Source organism: Henckelia pumila, chromosome 3 (genome assembly GCF_033568475.1).
Source record: "Henckelia pumila isolate YLH828 chromosome 3, ASM3356847v2, whole genome shotgun sequence".
Taxonomy (NCBI): domain Eukaryota; kingdom Viridiplantae; phylum Streptophyta; class Magnoliopsida; order Lamiales; family Gesneriaceae; genus Henckelia; species Henckelia pumila.
Genome location: NC_133122.1, coordinates 197,851,298 through 197,878,552, shown reverse-complemented (window position 1 = coordinate 197,878,552; position 27,255 = coordinate 197,851,298). Strand labels below are relative to the sequence as shown.

The 27,255-nt window shown below is 33.9% G+C and overlaps 2 protein-coding genes across 3 annotated transcripts; both read right to left on the bottom strand.

Annotated features, from left to right (window-relative positions):
• Window positions 1–4,070: 4,070 nt before the first annotated feature.
• Window positions 4,071–5,460, bottom strand: LOC140893498 (uncharacterized). The gene is made up of 5 exons (XM_073302567.1): window positions 5,392–5,460; window positions 5,012–5,307; window positions 4,706–4,916; window positions 4,465–4,615; window positions 4,071–4,367 (listed from the first exon to the last, which is right to left on the bottom strand). The coding sequence occupies exons 1-5, from the start codon at window positions 5,417–5,419 to the stop codon at window positions 4,208–4,210; spliced, it is 846 nt and encodes a 281-aa protein (XP_073158668.1). The 5' UTR covers window positions 5,420–5,460; the 3' UTR covers window positions 4,071–4,207.
• Window positions 5,461–10,859: 5,399 nt separating this feature from the next.
• Window positions 10,860–22,418, bottom strand: LOC140891941 (probable LRR receptor-like serine/threonine-protein kinase RFK1). Of its 2 annotated transcripts, none has more exons than XM_073300647.1 (24): window positions 22,172–22,418; window positions 21,366–21,540; window positions 20,668–20,739; window positions 20,504–20,572; window positions 20,350–20,421; window positions 19,971–20,042; window positions 19,799–19,870; window positions 19,639–19,710; window positions 19,472–19,543; window positions 19,299–19,370; window positions 19,151–19,222; window positions 16,266–16,331; window positions 15,988–16,053; window positions 15,404–15,466; window positions 15,267–15,317; window positions 15,088–15,131; window positions 14,341–14,717; window positions 14,068–14,263; window positions 13,038–13,181; window positions 12,532–12,650; window positions 12,221–12,434; window positions 11,895–12,132; window positions 11,679–11,829; window positions 10,860–11,449 (listed from the first exon to the last, which is right to left on the bottom strand). In XM_073300647.1, exons 1-24 carry the CDS (start codon window positions 22,266–22,268, stop codon window positions 11,069–11,071), a joined length of 3,027 nt encoding a protein of 1,008 aa, XP_073156748.1. In that variant the 5' UTR covers window positions 22,269–22,418; the 3' UTR covers window positions 10,860–11,068. The 2 variants fall into 2 exon arrangements, with proteins under 2 accessions (XP_073156748.1, XP_073156749.1); XM_073300648.1 differs by having other exon boundaries at window positions 15,267–15,314.
• Window positions 22,419–27,255: the final 4,837 nt, after the last annotated feature.

Sequence of the window (27,255 nt, the reverse complement as noted above, 5' to 3'; positions counted from 1 at the left end):
CTAATAAATATCAATCGATCACGTTAGCATATCAAGTTTTCAACAGTCGACAGCCAAATAATGATCAGTCGCCTATTACATAGACGCCGATTGGTTAATAACATATACATATTACGTAATACTATAATCTTAATCATAATCATAAGCAATAACGTGTAATTCATAATCATAACCCAATTGGTTAAGTTGAATAACCAAATTTATTTATATATGATGGTTTTCCATAAAAATTAAAAAAAAAACATATTTTCTTTTCTCTCAAGCAGGACAAATAAATATATATATACTTTCTCTCAAGTTTTTAGTAAAATTTTAGCATATTCAATGGTGAGAACGATATTTTCTTCTCTACCAAATGTCGCACTAATCTTAATCTTACATTATGATAGGGATGTAATCATGTTTATAAATTCGAATAATCACAATCATAACCTTTGAAATAATATGATACAATCTCCATGGAACAAATTTCATAATAGATTATTCTCCACCAAATTTGAATCCAATTTAATCCTACATTATGATGATTTTAGTACACACGGACGAAAAATGCCAGACTTTATTTATTGCCCTGTTCAGTTCATGAATAATATTACTCCAAAGAAGACACGCATACCGAGGGATCAGCACGCATGCGCATGATTATTTATTTCCCGGTTCAGTTCATGAATAATATTACTCCAAAGAAGACACGCATACCGAGGTTTCAGCACGCATGCGCATGCGCATGCTGTTTGCGCAACCCGAAGACGACACGCAAATCGAGGGATTTAAGAACCGCAATTGTATTTATTTTTGTCCCGTTGTTCATTTTTTATTTTTTTCTTTTGTCTTCTGGTTATTACTAGGTTTCCTTTATTATCTTAATGTTATTATGTTATTGTTATAAATATATAATGTTTATAGGCGAAATTCGTTAAAAAGGCCGGTACACGCACTCTGAGAGGCTCTGAACTATCATCGTTTGTCTTTCTTCCTTGACATCTCCCCAGAATAGTATCTATTTTCAAAATACGTATTATTGGTTCCATCAGTACTGATAGATTTTTTTTTCTCATTCCGATATTGTATTATTTCGTGTTTCCATTACTAATTTGTTTTGTTTTTCTTGCATTCTAATGTTAAATAGTATCTATTTTCCACTATGTTGGTTATGTTGGTAATACAAGAAGAGTCATTACGGACCTTACCTGCATGTAACTGGGTTTCCATCAATAGGGTTTTTTTCATTTGTTTTCCTAATGATAATAATAATGATAATAATAATACCGTGTAAACAGTACTTATGAAATTACGTTTACGATTAGTTCACCGAAGAGACGTCAACCAATTAATATAGCGTATTAATTGAGAACATGCATTCAAAACGTCCCATCGCATCGGATACTCACGATAAGGATGAATACACATTTGCAACTTTCAATGTTTGTCTATAAATAGTGCATTTATGTGTTTACGTAATATTACGTTCTTCTCAAACTCTTGCCCTCTTCTCTTTATTTTCTTCTCCTCTCTCGCATTCACTTTCCAATGGCAGGCGACGGTTCCAACGTCAACCACTACATACAACATGTGAAGAGGATGTACGAAGACTTTGTCTATGAGAAGACAATGTCTACGTGGTCGAAGATTGAGGAGCTGAGGATGTACAGACAAGCGCCAATAACTCCTCGGCGAATGTCAGACGCCAGAAGACTTGATCGCATAGAGGAAAAATTTAAGAGGAAGCTCCGCATTTCGAATACCATGGACATTTTCAAAGATGAAAATGTTCGCCGTTTAATGTTAATGAAAAAGTCTAAACATGTGAGAAAATTTTTTTACTCTTATACTTTTATGAAAATCGCCTATGATCACCCTAACTCTGATTTGTACTCTTGGGTTTCTGAATGGAAACATTCACTACTTCAAGATTTAGGGTTGTAAAAATTTCCTTTTATTATATAAAATTATGTCTCGTTAATGAGTTTTTCGTTACACATGCGTTGATAATTCTTGCAACTGTAATGAAGATAATAATAACAATACAACCTAAATGTCAACAGTCTTAGTTCAAAATATTATATCCCCTAAAAAAAGAGGCTTAATATATTATATTTAATTACAAACGGTAGTCGATTGTGAATGAAGGTTTACTCCACATAATAACCGGTCGTCGATGATTTTGCTACCGAACGGAGAATAATTAAATATTAAATAATGCCTTCGGTCGAATGTGAATAATGTCGGTCGACCCCATATATTAACCGGTCGTCGCGGAATTTGCTATCGACCAACGAATTATATTCGTATTCAATGTTTAATAATTTATTATGATCTAAAATATATTTTATATTGTACTTATATTTAATCTCATATCAAAAATCTATTTTTGTTATTATATAAATTATTTTTTTGTATTTGTTCTGTTAGATTTTTATTGTGAATTATGACGGAAAAAAAAATATCTTAATCTACAAGTTCAAAGAGAGAAATAAAGAATTGCAACACATATTATCTGTAATACTAATCATCAATTTAATAATAATAATTATATACAGACGTATTATTTCCTAATTTTTTCTATACCCAATGAATGTGAATAAATTTCAATTTCATAACCAAAACATTTTGTCTCATCTCTATCTCATGTCGATCGATAACTGTTGTGCACGTATGCAACATTCACCGCCTCAATGTTCAGGGGCGGATTTATTTTATATATATATTATTTGACCGCCTAAAATTAAAGAAGTTTGCATTTGACGTAGTGGCGGGTCTTCCAATATCATATCATTTGGTTCAAGTTCGAATCCTTGCAAAGCCATCTTTTACTTTTTTTTTTATTACATATTTCAATGTTTGTCTATAAACAGTGCTTTATGTCTATGCAAATCCATCGAATAGTCACGCGACTGTTCGGGTTCCCAGACTCTTCACACTTAACCTACCCTGTCTTCTGATTTCTGATTATAAAAGCACAACATCTGTGATCATTTCGAAACAAACAAATCGAAGGTTAAGTATACAATATGAGCAAATATGGACGGAGCAAGTTCTTTAAGGTGATCACCTACGAAGCAGATTATGCCAGAAGCCTCGGAAATTTCAGCTTTCTCCTGCCATTCCGAGCAAAGTTTAGCGGTAATGCAAATAGAGTTATCTGTCACTCAGATTGATAGAGAACTCTCTTTGCATGATCATGGTTCGTGAAAGACATGGTACCCAAAAACTTTGATCAGAATGGCAGGAAAAACATGAAACATCCTCAAGGTGTTCTTGCCTGTTGGGAATATCAAGGAATACCTTAAAATTGATTATGCTATCCTCAAGGTCATTTCCATGCCAAATTCACGGGTACAAATTTAATTATTATTTTTTTTGGAAAAGTTGTACAAATTTAATTATAATTATACATAATAAATAAAATAGGAATCCGGTCGATCGATGGTCCAGTCGGTCTACTACATATAATAATCGGTCGTCGATGATTTTGTTATCGACCAGATTACAATTATACATTTCAGTTGATTAAAATAATAGTATTTATATTCCTCGTCCTTCTAATAATATTCGTACTCATCGTATTAGTTTACAATTATAATTATACATATTAAATAAATAAAGAATTCCTTCGGTCGAGTGTGAATAACGTCGGTCTACTACATATAATAATCGGTCGTCGATGATTTTGCTATCGACCACATTACAATTATACATATCAGTTGATTAAAATAATAGTATTTATATTCCTCGTCCTCCTAATAATATTCGTATTCATCGTATTAGTTTACAATTATAATTATACATATTAAATAAATAAAGAATTCCTTCGGTCGAGTGTGAATAACGTCGGTCGACTTCATATAATAATCGGTCGTCGATGATTTTGCTATCGATCAGATTACAATTACATATATCAATTGATTAAAATAATAGTATTTATATTCCTCGTCCTCCTAATAATATTCGTACTCATCGTATTAGTTTACAATTATAATTATACATAATAAATAAATAAAGAATGTCTTCGGTCGAGTGTGAATAACGTCGGTCGACTTCATATAATAATCGATCGTCGATGATTTTGCTATCGACCAGATTAAAATTACATATATCAGTTGATTAAAACTCATTCAAACTGACAAAATTGATTTCTACTACAAATAAATATAGCGTACAATGCCAATTTTATATTGTTCTCATGAACAAATTAATTGTGCTTACATCAAATCTCATCAATAGCTCGAAGGGACCAGTCATTGAGCCAAATCGCTGTGGTCAAAAATTTTCTGAAATCGGCAATGACATCATCATTCAGTTGATATGGATCGACATTGCTCATCTCAGCAGCAATTGACCTCAAAGCATACAAACCACACTCGCCACTGCACTTAAAGAAGATAATTAGCTTTCACTATAGACCAAATATTACTTAAACATTATAGTACAAAACATTGATGACAAGTAACGTAAATGGAAGACCTTGTTTTCTGCTGGGGAAATGCACACAACCTAACGCACGTCCAACTTCTTTCTCCACCTTCAAAATCCAGGGATCTTAGAGTTTTCGGGACCAAGCTAATGATGCCCTTCACAGCTTTGTCGAAGTTGCTCCGAGTTGTCGCACTTATATCTGAATCCAAAAAGTAAATTAGTTGTTCCTTGACGTAAACCATCATCGTAACCCAATGGTTGGGTAGATGGATAGGAGCTAGAACCAAACTCGAAGACCACCAAGAGGACGAGGGCCAATCTTCTACACATCCAGTAATGTGGCTTGTGAGTTGCTCAACGTCAATTGGTTTGTCCATGCTTGAATACTCTGTTTGGAACAACTGTGCGAAATTAACGTTCATCAAAGAAACGTTCTCAGCTAATATTTCTGGGTACAACTTCTGTAAGCTCATGAGGCCACGAATACACTCTGTCATATGCTGGATCATAAAAATATGTTAAAGGTATATATAAAACACAATACACATGCATGTAATGACAATTGAATCAAAATATGTTGACATGGGGCACTCACATCATATTCTAACCACTGTCCAGGGGTCATAAGAGTACGAAAAAAGTTTCGAACATATTTTCCATGTTTCTGTTTGGCCCGCAATTTCCTTATCTCCATCTCAACCTTGGACCAATCACGCCTGACTCTAAGCAAGTACCGCTTCTCAAACTCTTGACCTTGAAGTGCAGTGTTGGCGCCATACATGGGTGCGTGAAAGGGGGTTGAAACGGTAGATGATCTCAGCACCTTCCTCCTGCGCTCAGGTGTCAGGTGACTGAATACAATCATCTTCGGCTCATCCTCAACACAGTATTCTTAAAAACATTGGAATAAATAAAATAGTCAACTACATGTAATAAATGGCCCAAACCATATTTAATTAAGGACTTGAACCATACCGGTAGGTGGTGGTCGTCGAAATTGCATTGTACTACCTGCAGCCGCTTCTTCATCTGTCCGGGATCCAAGCTCCGCATTAGCCAGAGTGATGACTAATCGTCAAAGATTAACACAAGTGATTTTAGTATGTTGTTAGGATCACAAAAAGGGTAAGGAATTTGAGATTGAGGATCGAAAGATGCAATTGATCTAAGAATGTTGTTCGGAGTACAAAAAAGTAAGGGATTCTAACATGACGAACACGTACGTGGTTCATGCTGAGGTGGTGACTGAGGATCCTTCTCTCTTTCCTCATTGGAAGACATTCCTTCTGTATAGAAAAATAAATAAAAAGGTCAACTAGATGAAATAAATGGCCCAAACCATATTTAATTCAGGACTTAAACCATACCGGTAGGTGGTGTTCGTCGTAATTGCAATGTAGAATCTGCAGCCACTTTTTCATGATTTTTTGCCTGACTGACGACTAGTGATCAAATATTACAAGAAGTGATTTTAGGATGTTGTTAGGATCACAGAAAACTTGGAGATTCTAATACGTCGGAACACATACATGGCTCACAATGTGGGGGTGACTTCGGATCTGCATCAACATCCGCTTCTTCATCTGTCCGGGATCCAAGCTTCGCATTAGCCGGAGTGATGACTAATCGTCAAAGATTAACACAAGTGATTTTAGTATGTTGTTAGGATCACAAAAAGGGTAAGGAATTTGACATTAAGGATCGAAAGATGCAATTGATCTAAGAATGTTGTTCGGAGTACAAAAAAGTAAGGGATTCTAACATGACAAACACGTACGTGGTTCATGGTGAGGTGGTGACTGAGGATCCTTCTCTCTTCCCTCATTGGAAGACATTTCTTCTGTATATAAAAATAAATAAACATGTCATTTTAGCGTGTTGTTAGGATTCAGAAGAATGGTATGGTATTTGGACACAAACAAAACAAATTCATACGTGACTGGTGAGGTTTTGGCTGCTGCTGAGTGCTACTAGAAAAGACAGCAAGATGGGCTCGCAATATATCTTTCAACCCTGTCATCTTCTGTCTCATATCAACAAACTCACCACGTATCTCAGCGACCTCACCTCGCACCTCAGCAAACTTGGCTCGCATCTCGTTCATTGAAGTTTGCATCACCGTCCCCATAAAATCAATGGATGTCTGCATGGCACGTATCATGTCTCCTAACATCTGAATTTCATTTGGCTTAGGCGGCTGCAAGCCATTGGCATTGATTGGAGATGGTGGCGGGATCGTGGTATCAGGTGACCGATCATGGATGTGTGACGGCGGGTTCCTCGGAGGAATATTCACATCCGGTGTATGAACAAAACGGGAAGGGGGACGCTGACAGCAGTACACCTTCTTCCCCTGGGCCATAAAATCAACGATTTGATCAATCACATGATCTGGAGAAGGGTCTTCAAATATTCCAGTGCTGAAGTGTGCTGACATACGCTCCTCGTCAGTGGGAGCAAGGATCCCGACAATGACAGCCTACAAGTAATACTCATAATTTAATGCGAGTAATGGATTTATGAATGAATACCATATATCTAAGAGACAAAACAATTACTTTACTTACATTGTCAAGGGATTTGAAGCATGAATTAATTTCTTCCTTCTTAGGAGCATTCTTGCTGCTCCAGTCCTTCGTGCTCCAACGACACATACGCGGAAGTGGTAGACCAGCCTCATCTAAATGAGTTGCAAAACTGTCCACAACGCCAGGTATGCATTCGTAGGACAGGATCTGCAATTATATAACATTTCTATTTAATAAAAAAATATGACTCAAATGATATTATTACAAAAAATGACAAATCAAGATGACTTCTTACTTGTAATGGATTGATGAAACCGGCAATGGTGTATGTGAGCGAATTCTGTTTTTTTTCATTCCTTTCTTTCAATTTGTCAATTAAATTCATCGACCGCAAGCTAGCAAGGACTACATCATATGCGCAAGACCCCCAAGGATATCTATTAAAAACATCAAATTCTTCCACTAACCTAAGCCACTCGGTGCCCACGGTCACAGATTGCCAAGTTCTCTTAGTCAACAGAACACCAGCGACAAAAAGAAGGCACGCTAGTTTTAACTTCTCAAGATTGACCTCATCACCGCCCTCGCTGCTCAACACACCAAGCCTATCCTCCAAGTTCCGCACAAAGACCACATCCATATCCCCAAAATGTCTAGCTTTAAAATCTAAATTCATTAGAATCTCAGGAATATCTTTGGAGCAGTTAAGTCCTGAGATCAAACAAAACTCTAGTTTTGAAAATCTTATAGGTCTCTTTCGAATCACCATCCAGAATTCATTTTTCGGTTAGTCTAATGTATGCCTACTTATCAAATACCATAACAAACTCCAAGACAATTTATAACAATTTGCACTACATATCAGGTGACCAAATTGTGTTCTGCTCATCATGACTTCCATCTCGGCCGGATTAAGATACTTCATTATCTTTTCAGAAACATCTACGTACCGTCCCAATGTAGTCAGTTTGCAAGAAAAACGATCAACTTTGAACCCTTTCCTTTTAAGAACAACCTGAAAATGTATTAAATCAATGAATACCTAATTATGACTAAAATCAGAAGCAATAAATGTTCAAAAAAAAGTCAATATCAAAATAATAAGTTAAATGAATCAGTCGAGATTAAAATATGATACAGTCGAGTTAAGAAAGAAATCGGTCGGGTAATGGTCGATAATTCCTGGTAAGTAATACAGTCGAGATTTATAACTTCATCAGTCGATATATGAAGCAAATCGGTCGGCATATAGTCGAGATTCGTCCAACGTAATGCAGTAGAGATTCATATCAACGTGCTAAGTAATACAGTCGACATTCATTACAACATAAGTCGAGATATGAAACAAAACATTCGGAAATGGTCGAAATCTACTATGACTGTACTACTGTTTCCTTAGGAATGGACAAACATATGAAAATAGAAAAACCCTAGGTTTCTCGATGACTTACAGAAACGTTTTCTTCTGTCATTGCTGCAATGCTGCTTGTCGAGAACGAAAGAGGTTACGGGGAGTAAAGGAGCTACGACGACGACGAAGGAGGGCTTCAATGGCCGTTCAATAGGGTTCCGTTCCGACGGTTCCGTTAAAAATTGAAAAGCAGACAGAGGGAAAATTGAAATTGCAGTAAACCAGTTAATTACATCAGTCGAGAAATCATTTACCGAGTCGACGAGTGTTAAAATAGTTTGTATCTCATTTTGGATTTTTTTTATTCAACTTAAGATTTTTACTTAAAGGGTAAAATTGTCTTTTTCATTCTGAGGTCTATTTGCTCAAATAAAAATAAGACAGGGTCCATATCCCTCCTTTTCCCGAAAAAATAAAGCTCCTTACCAATATATTATTATCATTATTATTACTATTCTAACAATAATTGGCCAAAGAACAATACACTTAATGAGGAGGTACCAAACTCACTGTCCTCCCCCCTCGTATCTTTGCTACTCGTGCGCATTACTCGATGGACATGTCACTCATGTGGACGGATCACTTTCGGGATCAACCATTTTTTAAAAAAAATCTTACTAACCCCTGATGAGACAGACTGTAGCTAGTCATTTTTTTTTCCTAATAAGCATTAATGAAAGTCGCAGTCGTTACCTATGGCTGCACCCAAGGTAATTCTCGACCAATGGTAATTCTCGACCAAAGCTACAAGGATAGTCTATTTAAGCGAAAAGTCACGTTTGATGACCGCTCGATCGTAAAACGATGAGTGTTTTGATATGATGATGGAAACAATGGTCCACTTCGAAGACTAGAAGACCAAAAGCCATTGGAGGACAATAAATGACCAAATATTTTCAAGATCTAGTACTTATTTTACCAGTGCAATATTTAAGCACTGTAATTTGATCAGAAAAGATTTGTGAGTATCTGAAATTTTTTTAAAAGGCTAATATTATTTTAATTTAATATTTTGATTAGATCTTTCCTTTAGTTTTTTTCCCCATAAAGTACGATCTTACCATATAAAATGGAATAAGTTATGTTCTTAACGATAATATCTCTTGAAAAAAAAATGATAACTTTTTATAAAAAAAGGGGTTGACTTTGAAGGGTACCCATCCCACATAAATATCACAAGAGGCTCATTGGCTCATGCAAAGGTTAAATCGAGGGACGTGCACGAACGGCATGGACCTGAGGGGGGGAGCAATATGACCAACTCCCAGAGGATACCCCACAATATTTCAGCAAAGAATATGTTCCACACGAGAGTACCAAAAACATATAATACTATGAAACTAATGTAAATAGTAATATAACAAAAATAGTTTAAAATTTATCGTAAATGTTAAAAATATAATAAAAATGAAAATATTTTTAATTTTAATTTAGAAAACAAATTTGATAAATTATGTACAAAAAATGGGCAGAGGACATGGTGAGAATTTAATAAAATTTATCCAGATAATATGGAGAAGTAAAAATATCAAAATAAGATCTTTTCTAAACTCTACTTTTTTAAAAACAGCTTTCGAATTAAAATTGGTTATTTCGGTAATCGATTTAACCATTTTATTTTAAAATTTTAATAATTAAAATATGATATTTGTATCATAATAAAGCACATTATGTCTAAAAAATTAAAAATTACATATAATATTAAATATTTAAAAATTATAAATTATATGTAAAGACTAATAAAAATATTTTAAACTATTTAACTATTTGGTTCAACGAATTTTTTTTAATTGAAAATTTGACTGATTAAACAGATATTTTCTAAATTTAAAACCGAATTTTATCAATTCGGTTAATTCAGTTTAACCGCACATCTACTTCAAATTGATAGAATCTTCTCTATATTTTAAGATCTCTAATTTGGTAATGTCGATGCTGACCCACATGCCAGATCCAACGGTCCGTTTTTTTATGCAAATGAGATGTTCATGTGAATATGGGAAGCTTGGACCCTACACCATGGGTATTACCCCATGAGGTAGGTGAAAGCATGTGATTGGTCTAAATTATGTGGGCCCACATAATCATGTGAGACCTACATAATTTAGACCAATCAAAATACTACACATCACCCATGGGGTACTACCCCATGGGTAGGGCTGAACTTTCCTGTGAACATCTCAGTTGCATTAAATTTGGACCGTTGGATACCCCAATGGGGTAGCATCGACACTTTTTTCTAATTTTGATTTCATTTTTCTAATTAGTGATTAATCACTATTTGTCAACTAAAAATTTTAAATTAAAAATTTTGAGTTGAGACAGACCCAAATATAAATTTAGTGAAATCTCTGACCCCATCTTCGTGTAGACGTGTCAGTATTAGCTCCACATCACATCCCTAATTCCGTTTCTAAAAGAAATTCAACTTGAGAAATAATGTGTCATTGTGTGGCTCCTCAAATATAACACACATAATTCTAGTAATCTCTCAAAATGGGAAATAAATAATGCTGCACATCATGTTACTAAGGCCTTCAAAATGTACTGTTTTTTTACAATAATATGCTCTAATGTGTACACTGTACATCAATCATGCATCTTCTAAACTAGAGTAAAAAGCAGTAGGAAGAAGAGTTCCCGCAAAACCAATTCACCGCCTCTAGAAAATACAAGTTACAAAATATACAATGCGAAATAATAACATGACTCATCAATGTAATCTGGAATCTCTAGTGGTTTCATTGACACCAAAGCTAGAAGAAGTGAAACTTGCATCTGTTCGTATCATCGTTGAACTCTGCTTTTGGATTGCACCAGAACTTTGGCTTCGCCTCTCTTGGTTGAAGTCTTTCATGGCTTTAAACCGGACGTCGTTGGTATATGTGCTTCCTTCTGGTAGCATATCTGGAATGGCCATTTTACCTTCAAGCATTTGGACAACCTCAGACATTGTAGGCCTGATAGATGGTGTGGAATTTGTGCACAGGAGTGCTATTTTCACCACCCTTTCTATTTCCTCTTTGTTCTCTTTAGAATCCAGGCTCTCGTCTACTAGTTCTTCAACGTTTTTGCTCTCTTGTAAGTGATTAGCCTGCAAATTTATGGCAGTTGTACAGTTATTTTGAGTGGAAAGCAACGGTTTTGAAGAAATTTTTCACATGTAAATGTCAGTTGGGAGCTACAATTGCTCCTACTGGTTATGTGTGGCTACCTGTGTGATATAGCAATCAAAACTTGAATTTGGGATGATGTATAGCACAAAAGATTTGTGTTCTATTATTCAATCAAGCTGAATCTAATTTCAATTATTTTTAGCGTACCCAGTCTAGAAGGCAAATGAAGTTGTGACTGGGCATGTAATTGTTGTTGCTTTTGCCACTGACTATTTCCAAGATGACAACTCCAAAGCTGTAAACATCGGCTTTGTCCGTCAGATAACCCCATAATGCATATTCAGGTGCCATGTATCCTCTGCACAAGATGGAAACATTATGAGGAAAATTCAAACTGATCCACCGTCAATTAGATAAACTCACATTGTTCCAGCAACTTTGGTGCTTATATGTGAATTATCGTCTTCGTTAAGCCTAGCCAACCCGAAATCTGAGATTTTCGGATTTAGATCTTTATCTAGAAGCACATTTGTAGCTTTGATGTCTCGATGAACAATTTTCAATCTTGATTCATCGTGAAGAAAAGCTAATCCCCTAGCAATTCCAATGCAGATGGAAAACCGAGTTGGCCAGTTCAGCATCAACTGGCTTTCCTTTGACCCTGGAAAGTATCATCCAACTATAGACACTGGCTAATGAAGGTGAAAGATGCACAAGACAAATGGGATATTATTGAATTTTTAAATTACCACCAAATAGAACATGAGCAAGACTGTTGTTTTCCATGTACTCGTATACCACCAGCAATTGATCTCCTTCAATACAACATCCATACAGCTTAACAAGATTCGGATGCTGTAAACAAGAAATCATTCCAATCTCATTCAAAAATTCACGGTTTCCTTGTCTTGATCTAGAGGAGAGCTGCTTCACAGCAATTACAGTACCATCGGATAGTAGACCCTGCAACAATTTCTCCGACAGATGATAGGGATTACAAGAGGAGGTGGAGGGGTTGATTGGATGAAGAACAAGCGAATTTGTTGTAAAAAACCACTACCTTGTACACAGGGCCAAAACCACCTTCTCCAATCTTGTTTGCGGCATCAAAGTTGTTGGTTGCAGTTCTAATTTGTTTCAGCGTGAAAGCAGTAGTTTGTAATTCTAGACCTTTCAAATCTGTCGATGAAAAGTATTAATAATATACTAGTACCCCAGCAAGGTGGTGAACGCTTGTTTGGTCTATTTTTTAATTTTTTTAAAAAAAGAAAATATTCAATTGCCAAATAAGGTAAAAATGATTGGGGCAAAATACAGAACTCTTTTGAAAAGGAGTAACGGTGAATCCGAAACAATACAATAAATAGGTCGACACATTTCATGGATACTGATCCGTTACACCGTCCCACAAGAGACTTACTCATAATACAGTTCGAGTGTTAGAATGTGAAAAAAGTTCTTACGTCCATGAATAAATTAAAGAATGCTGAATTGCTGATTGTTTATAAAGCAAGAAGTTTTCTATCAAATTTTAAGGATTCACATTTAAAGGATTCGGCAGATTACCTATCCCTGATTGTCTCCTGCTTGTTAGATAACCTTTCCACCAAAGGATGCCTAAAATTGCCGATATAACACATGCTGAAAGTACTGCAGCAACAACGTAAGCAGTAACATTCTTCTTTTTGCCATATGAACAAACTTTGAAATCTGCAAAGAAAAATAGAAAGATATAAAATAACCTACAGAACTAAATTTTCATAAAACATCTCTCAGCTGAATTCAAATTTATTTGATACTAGTAATCTAGTATGTTACCCATTCCTTTTGATATGATAAGGTAATGCAACTGTTTTTGGTGTTTCTGGGGTATTGAAAAATCTACCAAAAGACATCCTTCAATTACACCCACTTTCAACAACTACAGAACCAAATAAACAAAAACGAGCACATAGATGAAGGTATCACAACCTTTGCACAGAGAAACGAGAGATAAATAAGACGAAATTTGATCGCAACTACAACTTTTAGTACATTCCTAACTCCTAAAGTAAAGGCTCTTAAGTACTTTTCCCAAACTTTGGCTAGCATAAGATAACGGCCGAAAGCAACTATAAGAACCCATTGACTGCTTTATGGAAAATATTACCATGTTCTCGCTCTCCTTCCGAAGGTGTGAGATGCATTTAACAAGTAATGAAAATCACGAATTCTCAAGCTTAAATCTTGAGATATATTTAAATTTATTAATATAATAAGGTTTTTGCCCGGTACTTCGGGACGGGACGTAACGCGTAATATTAGATTTAAAGGTTTGTCAAGTTATAAAGTCACTACATGAGATTTGTGTGAACCAATTCCAAGCAAGGAAGAAAACAATCTCAGTTCTGTGGAACAGATGCAGTTGCATGAGTTAAGAAAATCTAAGAGCCAAAACATGACAACATTCAATATAAGAATTTGCAACTGCCACTAAATTATAGCCTATCTGGTCTCATATTCTCATATGGTAGAAGACATTGACATCGGCAATTTTGTCAGCAAGTAAAGTAACATTAAGCAAAGGACAACAAAGAAAATGATAGGAAGAACTCACTAGGCTTGACCGAAATAGCTGATATAAGTGGACCATAATCTCCTCTGTTGGGAATACGTGTGGTGCCTTTGCTTGCCCAGTAAAATCTGATCTCCAAGGTACCATCTTCCACTGTGGCATTAAAATTTCTAATCACGGGCGTTCGAACTCCATGAGCCTCATCTTCGATATTAAAATCTTCCCTAACTAGTTTTCCCTGTCACAGGAATGGAATATCAATAAAATAATACAAGTCATGGTGCAGATTGCCTTTCATTTTTTCAAGCAAACAACCTGGATGTGTATATTGAACATCCGCCTGCCAAGACTGTTGTATGTATCATCATTCGTGAAAAGAATTTCAGCAAAGTGAAGGGTCACGTTGTAACTCCCATTTTCCAGGCAGTAGTGAAAATACGTCATCGAAAGAGGGCTAAGGCGTGCTGTGGCATACAAGTCAGACGGATTTGAAACCGATGTGACTTTAATAATACGTGAATTTTGATAAGTAGGTTCATCCATGAAATCTCCGGTGCTAGTAAAGCCCCAAAAGTTGGCACTTAAATATTTTGCAGAATCACCTCCTGAGTCTCCTTCATAAGTAACTTTCCCATTGCCTTCGTTGATGGTTAAATCTTCCCCACCACAATTAACATATAAAGAGCACCTATCTGTCATAAGCAAACGAAGAGCTCTAGATTACAACTTTTAATAATCCTCAGGTTTGCACAAGCAAAAGAAAGTAATTGACAAGCTCTATACACACTGAAACCAACCAAAAATAATAAAGGATGATCAAAATCCAAAGCACAAAAATGATAGAACCTATCTGTCATAAGCAAACGAAGAGCTCTAGATTACAACTTTTAATAATCCTCAGGTTTGCACAAGCAAAAGAAAGTAATTGACAAGCTCTATAAACTGAAACCAACCAAAAATAAAGGATGATCAAAATTCAAAGCACAAAAATGATAGAATAAAATTTTGGTCACTTAAAAAACATACTACTTTTTCGAAGAAATAAAAGGATAGCATACTTACAACTAGGACAGAATAAATCCCTAGTACATGGAAGGATTTGTCCTCTGTTGAAGATCAAGAATAGGAAGAGTTAGCATCAGAGGAGAACTCAAGTTTACCGACTCACTATCTTTCACACTAGTCCATATTGCTGACCAATAATGAGGCAAAAAACAATAAGTAGCCGAAATGCATCTTACGGTGTATTCACTGTTGATGCTCCTTTGAACAAGTTAACGACTCGATTCCTACTACAGGAAAAAAAACAGAAAAAACAAAATATATTGGAAAAGTTAAAAGTCAAATCAACTTAAAGGTAAAATACTAATGGATTTACATGTTTTGCTGACAAGCAGGATCATCAGGGCCTTGCAAAGTAAAGTTGTTGTAAGACAGGTCACTGCATCGAAACAGAAAAGCTAGTTGTCATTTTCTGGATATTAATGTGATAAGGATGCAATAATAAGCATCTAACAATTAATATTTTATAGTGTAAACATTTGCCAACTTTTCAGGGTTTTCACTTTATACAACACGGAATGGAGTTGCACAAATTTCTCATCAGAAAAGACAAATATTATTCAAGTAATCCCCTTTAACTTCATAATTTCCATTTCGAAATATCTGTCAGTAAACTTTCAGAAACTCCACCTCAACCCACCCCGCAAACACCCCCCCCCCAACCAAACCCAAAAAAAAAAAAAAAAAAAAAAAAAAAAAGAAACCCACTGCTCTGTCTAGTGTCCATAAATGATGACTTCAGATAGAGAATTTGCATTTAGAAATGTTGATGTGAAATATTGAGCATAAAATGCAAGAACTGTTAATTTTATGCCAAGAAATTGAAAGAGGGTATATTGTTTAGTTTATGAAATAAAACAAACCAAGAACATTGTCTCGTTATTAAAATACAAAACATACATGTTGCCTCCATCCTTCAAGATTGTTCCAGGTATATTTCCACTCAGCGTGTTGCCAGTCAAAAAACTACAACAGAAAGATCATGTGGTTAGAAAACGTGCTGGCCAAGAATAACATTTCTAGTTGAGAAAATGCACCAGAAAAAAATTGAACCAGGGTGAGTAAGAAGAGAAAAGCCTGATTTTTACATATTATCATACTTCCATCAGGCTAGATTCTCTCTCTAAAAATGATACTTTATCAAAGAAAACAAAGCAGAACATTATACTAACACTCACACAAATTTCAGATTTCTGGCAATGTTATCTCGAATCCCTCCCATTAGCTTATTGAAACTGACATCCCTGTCAATGAGAAAGAACGAAAATTGAAGTCAATACAGATTTAGAATGTCATTTTTCATCAATACTCTGATAAATAGTTTTTTTTATTTTTCCCAGAAAAAAGGGAGTGCACTCTGGTAGGAGAAAATGTAATTGAAAGAGTAACATGATCACACCAGTCAGTTTAATATCTGAATGATACAATAGCATGAGCATAACTAAATGAGATGAAATTTTAAACCGTTCAAAGGAGAGCTCAAGAATCAAAATGGATTGAATTGCCAAAACATTGTAGGTTACCATACTACCCATCTCCACAAAATAAGCATTCGATATACAACACCAGTAATTTCCAGTATTGTCATTTTTCCTCAAAAGGATAAGGGTCCTTGTAATAACCCAAATCCTTATTTGAGTAAAGTACAATTTGAGACATTATTAAAGAGTTGTTAATTAAGCATGGTTGATGAATCGATTAATTGATGATCAGCATGTGGGAATCCCCGACCAATCTAATTTAGATTATCTTATCCCAAGTAATACAACTAGACGAATGAGATTGTGACACATGACAGATAAGATAGAGGTCGGATCTTCTGAACTAGTCTCGACTCTGGATACAGCCTATAAATAGGAGTCGATTTCATTGGTTTACTTCACCGATTTTCCTCAACTTCTCTCTCGAGTTCTAGCCATATACCTTAGGTTTTCTACCCAGTTCTAAGGCAGTTTAGCGTTGGGAAGCTTCAAAGCTAGTGTCGGCTTGAGGAGGGGTCACCATCAGATCGAGACGTCATCAGCATGCTGACGACGGACGCAGGTATAATCTAATTATGGATCTGGTATGATAGCAATTTCAGTATGTTGGTATTGTTTAGGTTCAAACGAGTAGACTTTTGTCAGATTGTTTAGTGAGGCACGTGAAGTAATGATTGAGATATCCAAGCATAGCATACACATTTATATGCTGCATTTTTATCTGTTACATTATACATGATTTACCGTTTTGGCATATTATGCATGACATATCATGTTGGACATGATATCTTTGAGATATACCTCGTTTGTTGGGGCCGCTCAGCCCTGTTCTAAATTGTGGACGGTCAGGTATCGAGAGCTATAGTGTCTCACGAGACCCGCGGGCTCTGATGACCCTGGACATTGTAGGTCCACGTCTTGTTGATGAGTATGAGAGCCAAAACATGCCTAGGACTAGGGATGGCAACGGGGCGGGTTCGGGACGGGTTTGGACAAACCCGAGACCCGCCCCGTCCCGCCTCTGGGTTAGACCCGTTGGACCCGCCAAATTAAATATAATTTAAATTTTATTAAATAAAAAATTAAATAAATTGAAAAATTAACAAATCATCATTAAATTTATTTTTAAAATTTATATTAATAATATTTAGTACAAAAAATATTCCTACAAGTTAAAATATATCATTTTTTTATTTAATTAATAATTAATAACAAAAAAAAATCATAATAATATATTTTCATATTAAAAATATCATAATATATTAAAATTATTTAAATCCAAAAATATTATAAACTCAAATTAGGAATAAAATATTGATGTAATATAAATAATATAATTATATATTATTAATATATATACATGTATATTTTATATTTATATTAAAGTATATTTAATATATATATTTTTGGCAGGGCGGGTCCCGGGTTCGGTATGTGGACCCGCTTGGCCGGGTCTAAACCCGCCCCGCCGGGCCGGATACAATGCAAGGCCGGGTTTAGACCCGACCCATTGCCATCCCTACCTAGGACAGATCAGAGACTACACACTCAGACACTTTCAGACTGAGCATGAGATTCTAGACTTGAACTTTGATATCCAAGCATATTGCATTTTGCATGCATCATATAGATATTTATACTCGTACAATCTCGTAATGGGCGATTGTCGCTCACGTTCATGTTTCATCTTGGACACCTCATTCCACGGGGCAGGTCTTAGGTTGGACTGCTCGGACGGTCAGGGCAGTGGCTAAAGCAGTTGAGTTCTCGTTGGTGATCCAGTTGAAGTTTATTTGGTTTCTTGTATTTCTCGTGCAGGATTGGGATTTCCATTGTGGTTGTATTAGTGTTTAAGACTGGGATCATCGTTCTATTTTCATTTGGGTTGTAAAGTGCTTAAGTTGTTTCCGATGTTTAATTGATGTAGTTAAGTTTAATTACGCATGTTTATTAATCTGTTTAGTAGTGGCTCGGCTAAGGGCGCTACAGTCCTCATGTCTTCCAAGTCATCATACACTAAGTTCACAGAATTAGAAACATTTACAAATCAAATTGTTACAACAGAAGCATTTACTTTCATTATAAGTAACATGTGTTTTACTTAGTTCACCATATTGACTTAAAGGACCACCTTTGGTTCTACTTTTTTTTTTAACATCATCAGAACAAAATTGAGGTTCCCTTGAGTGGTAACATCTCTTTGATCTACAGAAAAAAACTTGAAATATCCATCAAACTCAATTGGTTGATGTTTGATGGTCACCAGTGGATAGATGGTGTATGAGTATCTGGACCAAATAGCTCACAGATAGAGTAAAAATAAAGGAGAAAGAAAAATATGCAAGTCACAAAAAAACAAATGAGAGATTCAAATCTTCTGCAAAAAGGGGAAAAAGACAAAAAAAAACTATGGTCAAATGTGGCCTCGAAAACCAAGAGACAATCTAGAGATTCCATAAATAGGAGAGAGAAGCATGGAAAGAGGGCCACTTTTGACTAGAGTGAAGGAAAAGGAGGTCAAAGCCAACATAAAACATATAACTATCAGCATATCCATTCTAACATATAGTAATGTTACTCACAACATTTGCAGAAGTCTGAGTTTCCAGACATATGCAGGAATCTCCCCAGTAATGTTACAATTTCTCAACACCCTACAAAAGAATGAGCCATAATAGAGATAATAAAGATGAAGAACCCCCTTGATGAAATAGTTTGATTTTGGCATACAGTGTCACCAAGCGTGTAGAGCTCCGTAACAATGGAAATCCCTGAGGTGGCCCTTTTAAATCACTAATTCTCCTGTAAAAGATAATTTATCAAAAGCTTTTTTGACGGGTATGCAAGAGCCAGATGAGGAGAGTAAAAGGCCGGCGTCAAACTTAGTATCGTCAAATACTTACAGGTCAGTTAATGCATTCAGGTAAGATATGTTAAAGGGGATAGGCCCTTCCAGTCCGCTAGCTTGCATTTCTCTTCATTAAACATTTAAACATTTAATTACCATAACAGGTACACAAAAAGAAATTTTCCATAAATAATCAAAATAGGAAGCGTGACGATATCTTACAATTTGGTAAGAAATCTCCAGTCGTGGATGAAGTCAGGAATTATCCCACTTAAGCTGAGATCATTTATCCTACTGCAAAGCAGTAGCAATACCATTCATGATTCAACAAACCAGAGAATTTAAACAAATTAGATTAAAGATGACAATAAAATGTACTTACAAATCGTTTAAGTTAGTTAATCCTGAAAAAGACAATGGTAACTGCCCTGTTAATTGGTTGGAGGACAACAACCTGTGATTCAATCAACAGCCTTAAATAATGAAATTGCTGGTCACAGGCCTATATCATAACTATAATTTAAAGATTAAAATTACACATGAGCAGTTCTTACAGAGTTTTCAGATTAATCAGCTTCCCAAGCTCAGAAGGAATAGTCCCAGAAAATTGGTTAGCTTCAAGGTTCCTGGTCAAATATCAAAAATTACATTTTTAATACAATGCACGGTTATTTTTTCCTTTCTTTAAGCCAAACATGGACAATACTGAGAACCGCGACAGTAATCCTCGAAAATAAATCACATTTGACCTAGTTACCTCTTCCTTTGGAATTTGTTACTAGCCTTCCAAGAAAAATGAAAACATGATAAAAACAACAGTTTAACTGACTTCAAATCGTATATATGGCATGATCTCACAGTTTCACCTAACTTCCATTTTTCAGTCATGAATTATGTCAGAAACAAGCAAGGGTGGATTAGATTAAGGCATACAGGTACGTGAGGTTTGTAATATTTCCCAACAACTTAGGAATTTCCCCCGATAAGCGGTTTACAAGAACGGATCTGCAAAAACATTTGAAATCATTAAAGTTTATCAAAGAATCGATCATGCATTAAAAACTAACATTTATAAGATAAAGCATACATGAAGTTCAATTGTGTTAAAGCCCATTCTTTTGGAATTGTTCCAGTAAGGAGATTGTAGGCAAAATCACTGAAATAAACCAAAAGTCAGATTACGTCGAGCCAATCTAAGCAAAGTTGGATAGAATGTATAATCTAGAAATCATATTAGTCTTCTGAACTTACACATCTTGGAGGTAGGGAAGCTTCAAAATAGAAGGCGGAAGAGTCCCCGCAAGATTGAGGCCCTTAATGACACTGCAATAAAGAAAATGAACATAAATCCTTAAACTCGTAATCAATGCAAGAGAAAAATCACGAGGTATTTGTCTTATACTACAAATAAAGGGAGACAAAAAAAGAAACCCCATCATGTCAAAAATGAATCCATTAGAATTTATGCAAATAAATGTTATCCATTTCTCATTGAATGCTAGCACTCATTTTTAAGAGCTAAAACTATTGAAACGAATATAATTTCCACTCAGAAAATGAAGAACATCCCAATTATGTTGATACTTGATCTCGGATTCGCAGGAAAGCTTAGACATGAGCAGACTGCAGCTATCTGAACAAGCCCAGTTACACTAATTTGAGAATTGCAAGATTAAGCAGCTAGGATTTCATGCACAGGTATATATTCACTCCTGGGGAACCACCAAAATCTTATCCGAAATGGAAAAAATCCAACGAAGACAAATTTAATTCAAAATGGTATGATGCCACCTGCTGCAGCTAACCCATCGTAACTTGTACTATGTGCTTTTTTAGAAAATGTAATGCTATATGAAACTCACATTCACAGACGTGCATCAATTAAGATAATAATTGCGAACATTTAAATCAACGTAGAGGCTAAGAAACTGAATATTTGAGCACCATACATTCTTATAACATGGCAGACAGTGTTGTTGGCAAAACTGCAATCACAATCAACATAACCATCGGAGCCACTTGGATTAGTTTGTGAAATCCCAACCATGTCTACTTCACATAACTCAGCATTGAATCTCCAAAATGTTGCGCCAAGTTCATTGGCGATTTGTTGTAGGGCATCCACTAATCAGAAAATAAATTTTAGAAAGCATGAGATAAGTTGAGAAGACAAGTCCCCAAAACTTTGAGAGCTTGCAAGATAACATTGTACTTGATGTGAAAAAATACCAAATACATGTGCTTAACTGCTTACTAAAAAAATTCTCCTTTCCCTTATAGATTAAATACAACTGAGTCCAAGTTTTATTCCCATCAATTTTAACCTTAAAAGGTTCCGATCAAGTTAAACATAGGGATATCCTAGCATATGGCAATTTATCTTCAGCCGCTTTGCTGAAAATCATCCAACTGGCATGAGAAACATGCTCTCCTCAGTCACGATTTCCCCAAATCTCATTCTCACAACACAAAGAAACACGTGAACTAAAAAAGATGATGAATACCACTGTAACTTGTCGCCAAGTACTTTCTCAACTCCACACCCAACTCCTCAGTATTTACGAAGTATTTGATCTCTTTCTTCACCAAAAGATTTCTCGGCTCTCACAACAATCTCACATGTTACTTGAATATTCTTTCATTCAATAGTGGGTATCAAGAAAAAAAAAACCAATCTTTTATTTAATCCAGTTTCAGGGCATCCGCCAAAAAAGTTTCATACTTTTTGAAAATGAGAAATAATTCCGTCGCTTACCTTCGTCTTTTGGCACCTGTGACTCAGATAATTTCAGCAGCCCGAAACAACAAACTGCAAAAACACAAAAATCAGCCACAGATTTCCCCAACACCATCCTCGTGCATCAAGATTCAAGATTTATTTACATAAGAGACAATTTGACGACAGCCATGCTAGTTTAGATACCCATAGAAATCATTTTATGATTTATAAGCAGTGGGTGGATTTTAGTCGGTTTAAATAAAATAAACAGTTTGTTTACTTATGAAAGGAAAAGAAGACAAAACTTTGAGCGAGTCCGAATAAATAATCTTTCAAATTCCGTACTATAAAAAGGTCTGGTTGAATTTTTCGTTTTTGCTTGCGAATCCCTTTTTTAAAAAAAAAATTTAAATTAAATTTTCGAAGGCATAATATGTAGTGATTATTAGTGCAAAGTTGGCAGCTTTGAATTTCGACTGCAATGCCAATATTTGCTTATCTCTTAATCATTAATTGAACAAGAAATTTCTCAGAAACAACCATATTAGACCGATTGTATATGCATTAATTATAGGCTGAAAAGGTCTGAAATCAAGAAACCGATGCTGCTTTTTAATTAAAAATATATGATTTTACTGTTATATTTCCTTTTTTATTAGTAGATAAAACAGTTAACCATAATTTTACTCAAAAAGAATGTGTGTGTATATACTTAGTAGATCGAAACACACAAAATGCATGTATTCCATTAAAAAAATTAGAAAATGAACTTGTTTTTATTTAAAATGAAAATTATTAAATTTTAAAATTGAAATTGTAGAAGGAAATAAAATAAAATATTTAAAAATATGGTATACATGGAGTTAGATGGATCAGGGTCCCACATTAGGGGATGCTCAGCACACTTTCTTTTTTTCTTTTTTTTTTCTTGTTTGTTTGTTTGATTTTGGTTTTTTTTTTTCATTTCAAGTTTTTGTATTTTTGTATGTTTAACTCAAGTTACTGGTTTCCCTATTTTTTTATTTTTTAAAAATAAAATTGGCTTTTATTATTTTCTAATTTATCCAATATTATTTATTTTGCAAAAATTGTAGGGGCGACCAAAATTCTCGAAATCTCGTTCTTTCCTGAATCGCATCTCATTATCATCCCGAAAAAACCACAACCTAACATTTTCTCGAACCGAGTTTTTTCAATTTTTCGTCTAGATGATTATCGAGAGAGAGATCGAGAATATAACTTTATCCCGAGGGGATTCTCGATCTCTCCTGAAATAATATTATAATATATTTTATTAATAATTTTAATAATAGATTGAGCTAAATATTATTGTGTTTCAACACATATAACAATTAACCGTCGACTAAATTCACGTAATTTTTTATTGTTGAAACGATCGTACAGTAGAATCGCGAAATGATATTTTATTTTGTGTCTTTTTAAAAAATTAAATTAACAATTTAATTAATCCATATTTATAATTATCTAATTAGATAAAATATTTAGAATAAAAGATTCAATTTTGTCAATCTATTTACTAAAATTTATCTAATAATTTTTATCATAATATTTTATTAATAATTATATGATATATCGTATGATGTTCTTTTTTTAACAAAGAAACTTGAAGCATTATCATAAATATTTTAATATTATATGATTTAAGTCAAATATTTATTTTATATTTAGATATAAATTTCTAAAAAGCATTTTTTAAATAAATAATCATTTTTTTGTGTTTTTTTAACGAAATCTTGAAAACGAAAAAAAAATCGGAATTTATTCTCCCTACCCGAGTGATCCCGAATATTCGCGGTCCGGAATATTCAAGTCTCGAAATATGTCCTGTTCGCGTTCCCGAATATTCAGGTCCCAAAATTCCAGAATTTTCTCTTATTTATTGTAAATTTTTTTAAAAAAAAACTTGAATTGAAAAGAAAAAAAATAGACGATTTGAACATGTAAAAATTGGAGGCAAAAAATTGTTTTTTTTAAAAAAATTAGATTAAAAATTAAAAAGGAAAATTGGATGAATTAAAAAATAAAAAATAAAAACAATTTTGTTTTTTGTTTTTTTTTAAAGAAAGAAGAAAAACAAAATTGTTGAGTTAAAGAATTAAAAAAATTACAAAACTTGGGGGAAAAAAAAGAAAACAAACAAAAAAAAAAATAAAGGAAAAGGCATGTGGGCTGTGGAGGAAACATGTTGTTTCCTCCACAGCATCCCTTATTGTGGGATCCCCACAGTAGGGGATCCAAATCCGAGTCTAGATGGTTAGAGGGCATTCCAATTAATAAAAAGCTTCACGGCCATCATACCAAAGTTAGATGGTAAATGGGTTTAATTTTAATAAATAATTAGCCGATTATGACACATGCAATGTCTGTGTTGCATAAAAAAAATAAGATAATAAAATACTTATTTTTTATTTTAAAATGAAAGCTATTACGTTTTGAAATTGAAATAATAAGACAGAAATTATAACCTAAAGAAAAATGTTGTGAATAATTAAATAGTTATATGGTATTTTGTGAATTAAAGAAAAAGTTTCACCACCATACCAAAGTTAACAGAGAGTGTTTAAGTTTAATAAATAGTATATATATATATATATATATATATATAATTTTGATCCCTTGCACCTTAGGGTGCAGAAAAACTGTGTGTGACCACTAAAATCCGGTAGTAGATTTTAGTGGTGCAAAAAAAAAAATCAATAAAACCCACTATTGGGTTTTAGTGGTCGCACACAGTTTTCCTGCACCCTAGGGTACAGGAGATCGGAGCTGTATATATATATATATATATATATATATATATATGGTCGCACACAGTTTTCCTGCACCCTAGGGTACAGGAGATCGGAGCTGTATATATATATATATATATATATATATATATATATATATAGGAATTTTCAGCTGCTCAACCATGTTTCTCCAATTGGTCCGCGACCACTAAAACCCGGTAGTGGGTTTTAGTGGTTTTTTTTTTTTTTTGCATCACTAAAACACACTACCGGGTTTTAGTGGTCGCGGACCAAGTGAGAAAACATGGTTGGACAGCTGAAAATTTCTATATATATATATACAATTTTGCTATCCTGCCCACCCACCGTGCCCACCTAATGTGCCCACCATGAGGTGGCACTCAATATATAAGTGTTTTTCTAAAAAAATATATAAAATATTTTAAAATTTGTTTTAAATTTTAAGAATAAATATGTGTTTGAATAATTATTTTATAAAAATATTTTAACATTTCAAAAGTAATGTGTTTTGATTTTCATCATTGTCTTTCATTCCAAAGACATATAAAAAAACATCTATGTTGGGTCAAGTGTGCATGAGTGAGAGTAGTACTAGAATGTGTGACCTTCATGAAAGCGTTAGTTCGTCAAGTTGTTGATGTTGTGTTTCTTGATCTGGTTGGCTAGGTGGGCCCTAAAATAGGAAAACCAGATCTTAACAAGTAATATTGTCTCTGTTGGGGACGGAGTCGACAATAGGAAAATTATAAGAGATCTCGAAAGGATATGAGATAGCATTGGTAGTAAGGCACGTCCCTTCCTAAACTCGTGGGCTTAACAACTCGACACATCCGCGCTATTATAAATATGAGAAAATAAATTTGGGTCTTAGCTAACAGCCATAACTATTGGTCTAGTAGTAAGCGCTTGTTCCTGACAACCTCTTAGCTGTTCTTTAAAAATTATACTTGGAGAAAATGATTTAAAAATATTTTTCAAAAAAATTTTACAAAAATATTCTCAAAACACATATTTTAACTTTTTTTCACTTATAAGCGCTAAAAACGTTTTTAAAATCATGTTCAACGAAACCTTGGATTTTAAATGGGCAAAAATTAGTGTAAATATAATTTAACACGAAGGGGGAAAAGGTTGAGTTTATGGAATTAAAATTGTTAAAAGTAAAGTATCGAAAAAGAATGACCTATTGACCAAGAAAAAAATCTTGTGTGGTCCAAATACAATTGGCCAAACATGTATTTGCAAATTGCAAATGAGATGTTGACGTATTTGATTATAATTTTATTTTTTTTTTTGTATTTGATTATAATTGAAGGCTCTCCATTAATAGGTAGGGAAAGACCTTTAATTTAATTTAATTTAATTACTTTAATAATTAATAATTTAATTTTCAATGACTTTTTTATGTCAACTAGTAAAAGTCACATGCGGTGCACGTGATAATATCTTTTGTTATCAATAAATATTGTTAAATAAATTAATTGAGATGAGAAGATATTAACACATAGTTAATAAATGATTTTTATGGTAATAATATATACTTTTTGAAAAAAAAAAAACATATTACATGTCTTAGTGATGTAATCAATATAATTTTCGACATTGCAACTAATAAAAATATTTGCAACATTTTTTACCAATGTAACACTTGCAGTTTCAATGTTTGTATTATTTACGGTCATGATTATTTTACATCCACATTAACAGTTTAGAATAAGAAATTATCAATAATTAATGTAATTTATAAATATAAGTGTTACGTTTATTGTAGTTTTATATTAACACGTATAATATTGATATTGAAACTTATGTAATTATTACAGTTCGATCGAGTTTTCTATTTTTTTTATTAATCTTGATAAATTATGACATGTTTCGTACCATGAATTCGTCTTATTTTCTATCTCATGTATGTATGATTTATTTTTTATTTGTTAATAAGTGAGATATATTAATAAAATTATATTAAATGTGATTTTGTAATTTTCTATATTATATGTTGATTACTATTGATTTATGGAAAAAAAAAATTGGTATATATAGATAATGCATTCTAAACCTTAATTTAAATTATTGCATTAAATATTTTTTTATTTTATATTTGGGATTTTTCTCTATTTAACAATTTTTCATATCATGTGCTTTTTATTCTCCATGAAAGAATCATTATTATCATCATCTTTAATAACAATTCTTGTGATACTATCTTCATCAATCATTTGCATTTTTTCTATCGTTATTAATTAATAAGACGGTCTTTTTTTATGCTAAAAATATTTACTTACAAAAAATAACAATAATTTCATCATTCTCATCTGCATTCTGGTATGTTATCGTCTTTCATTACTT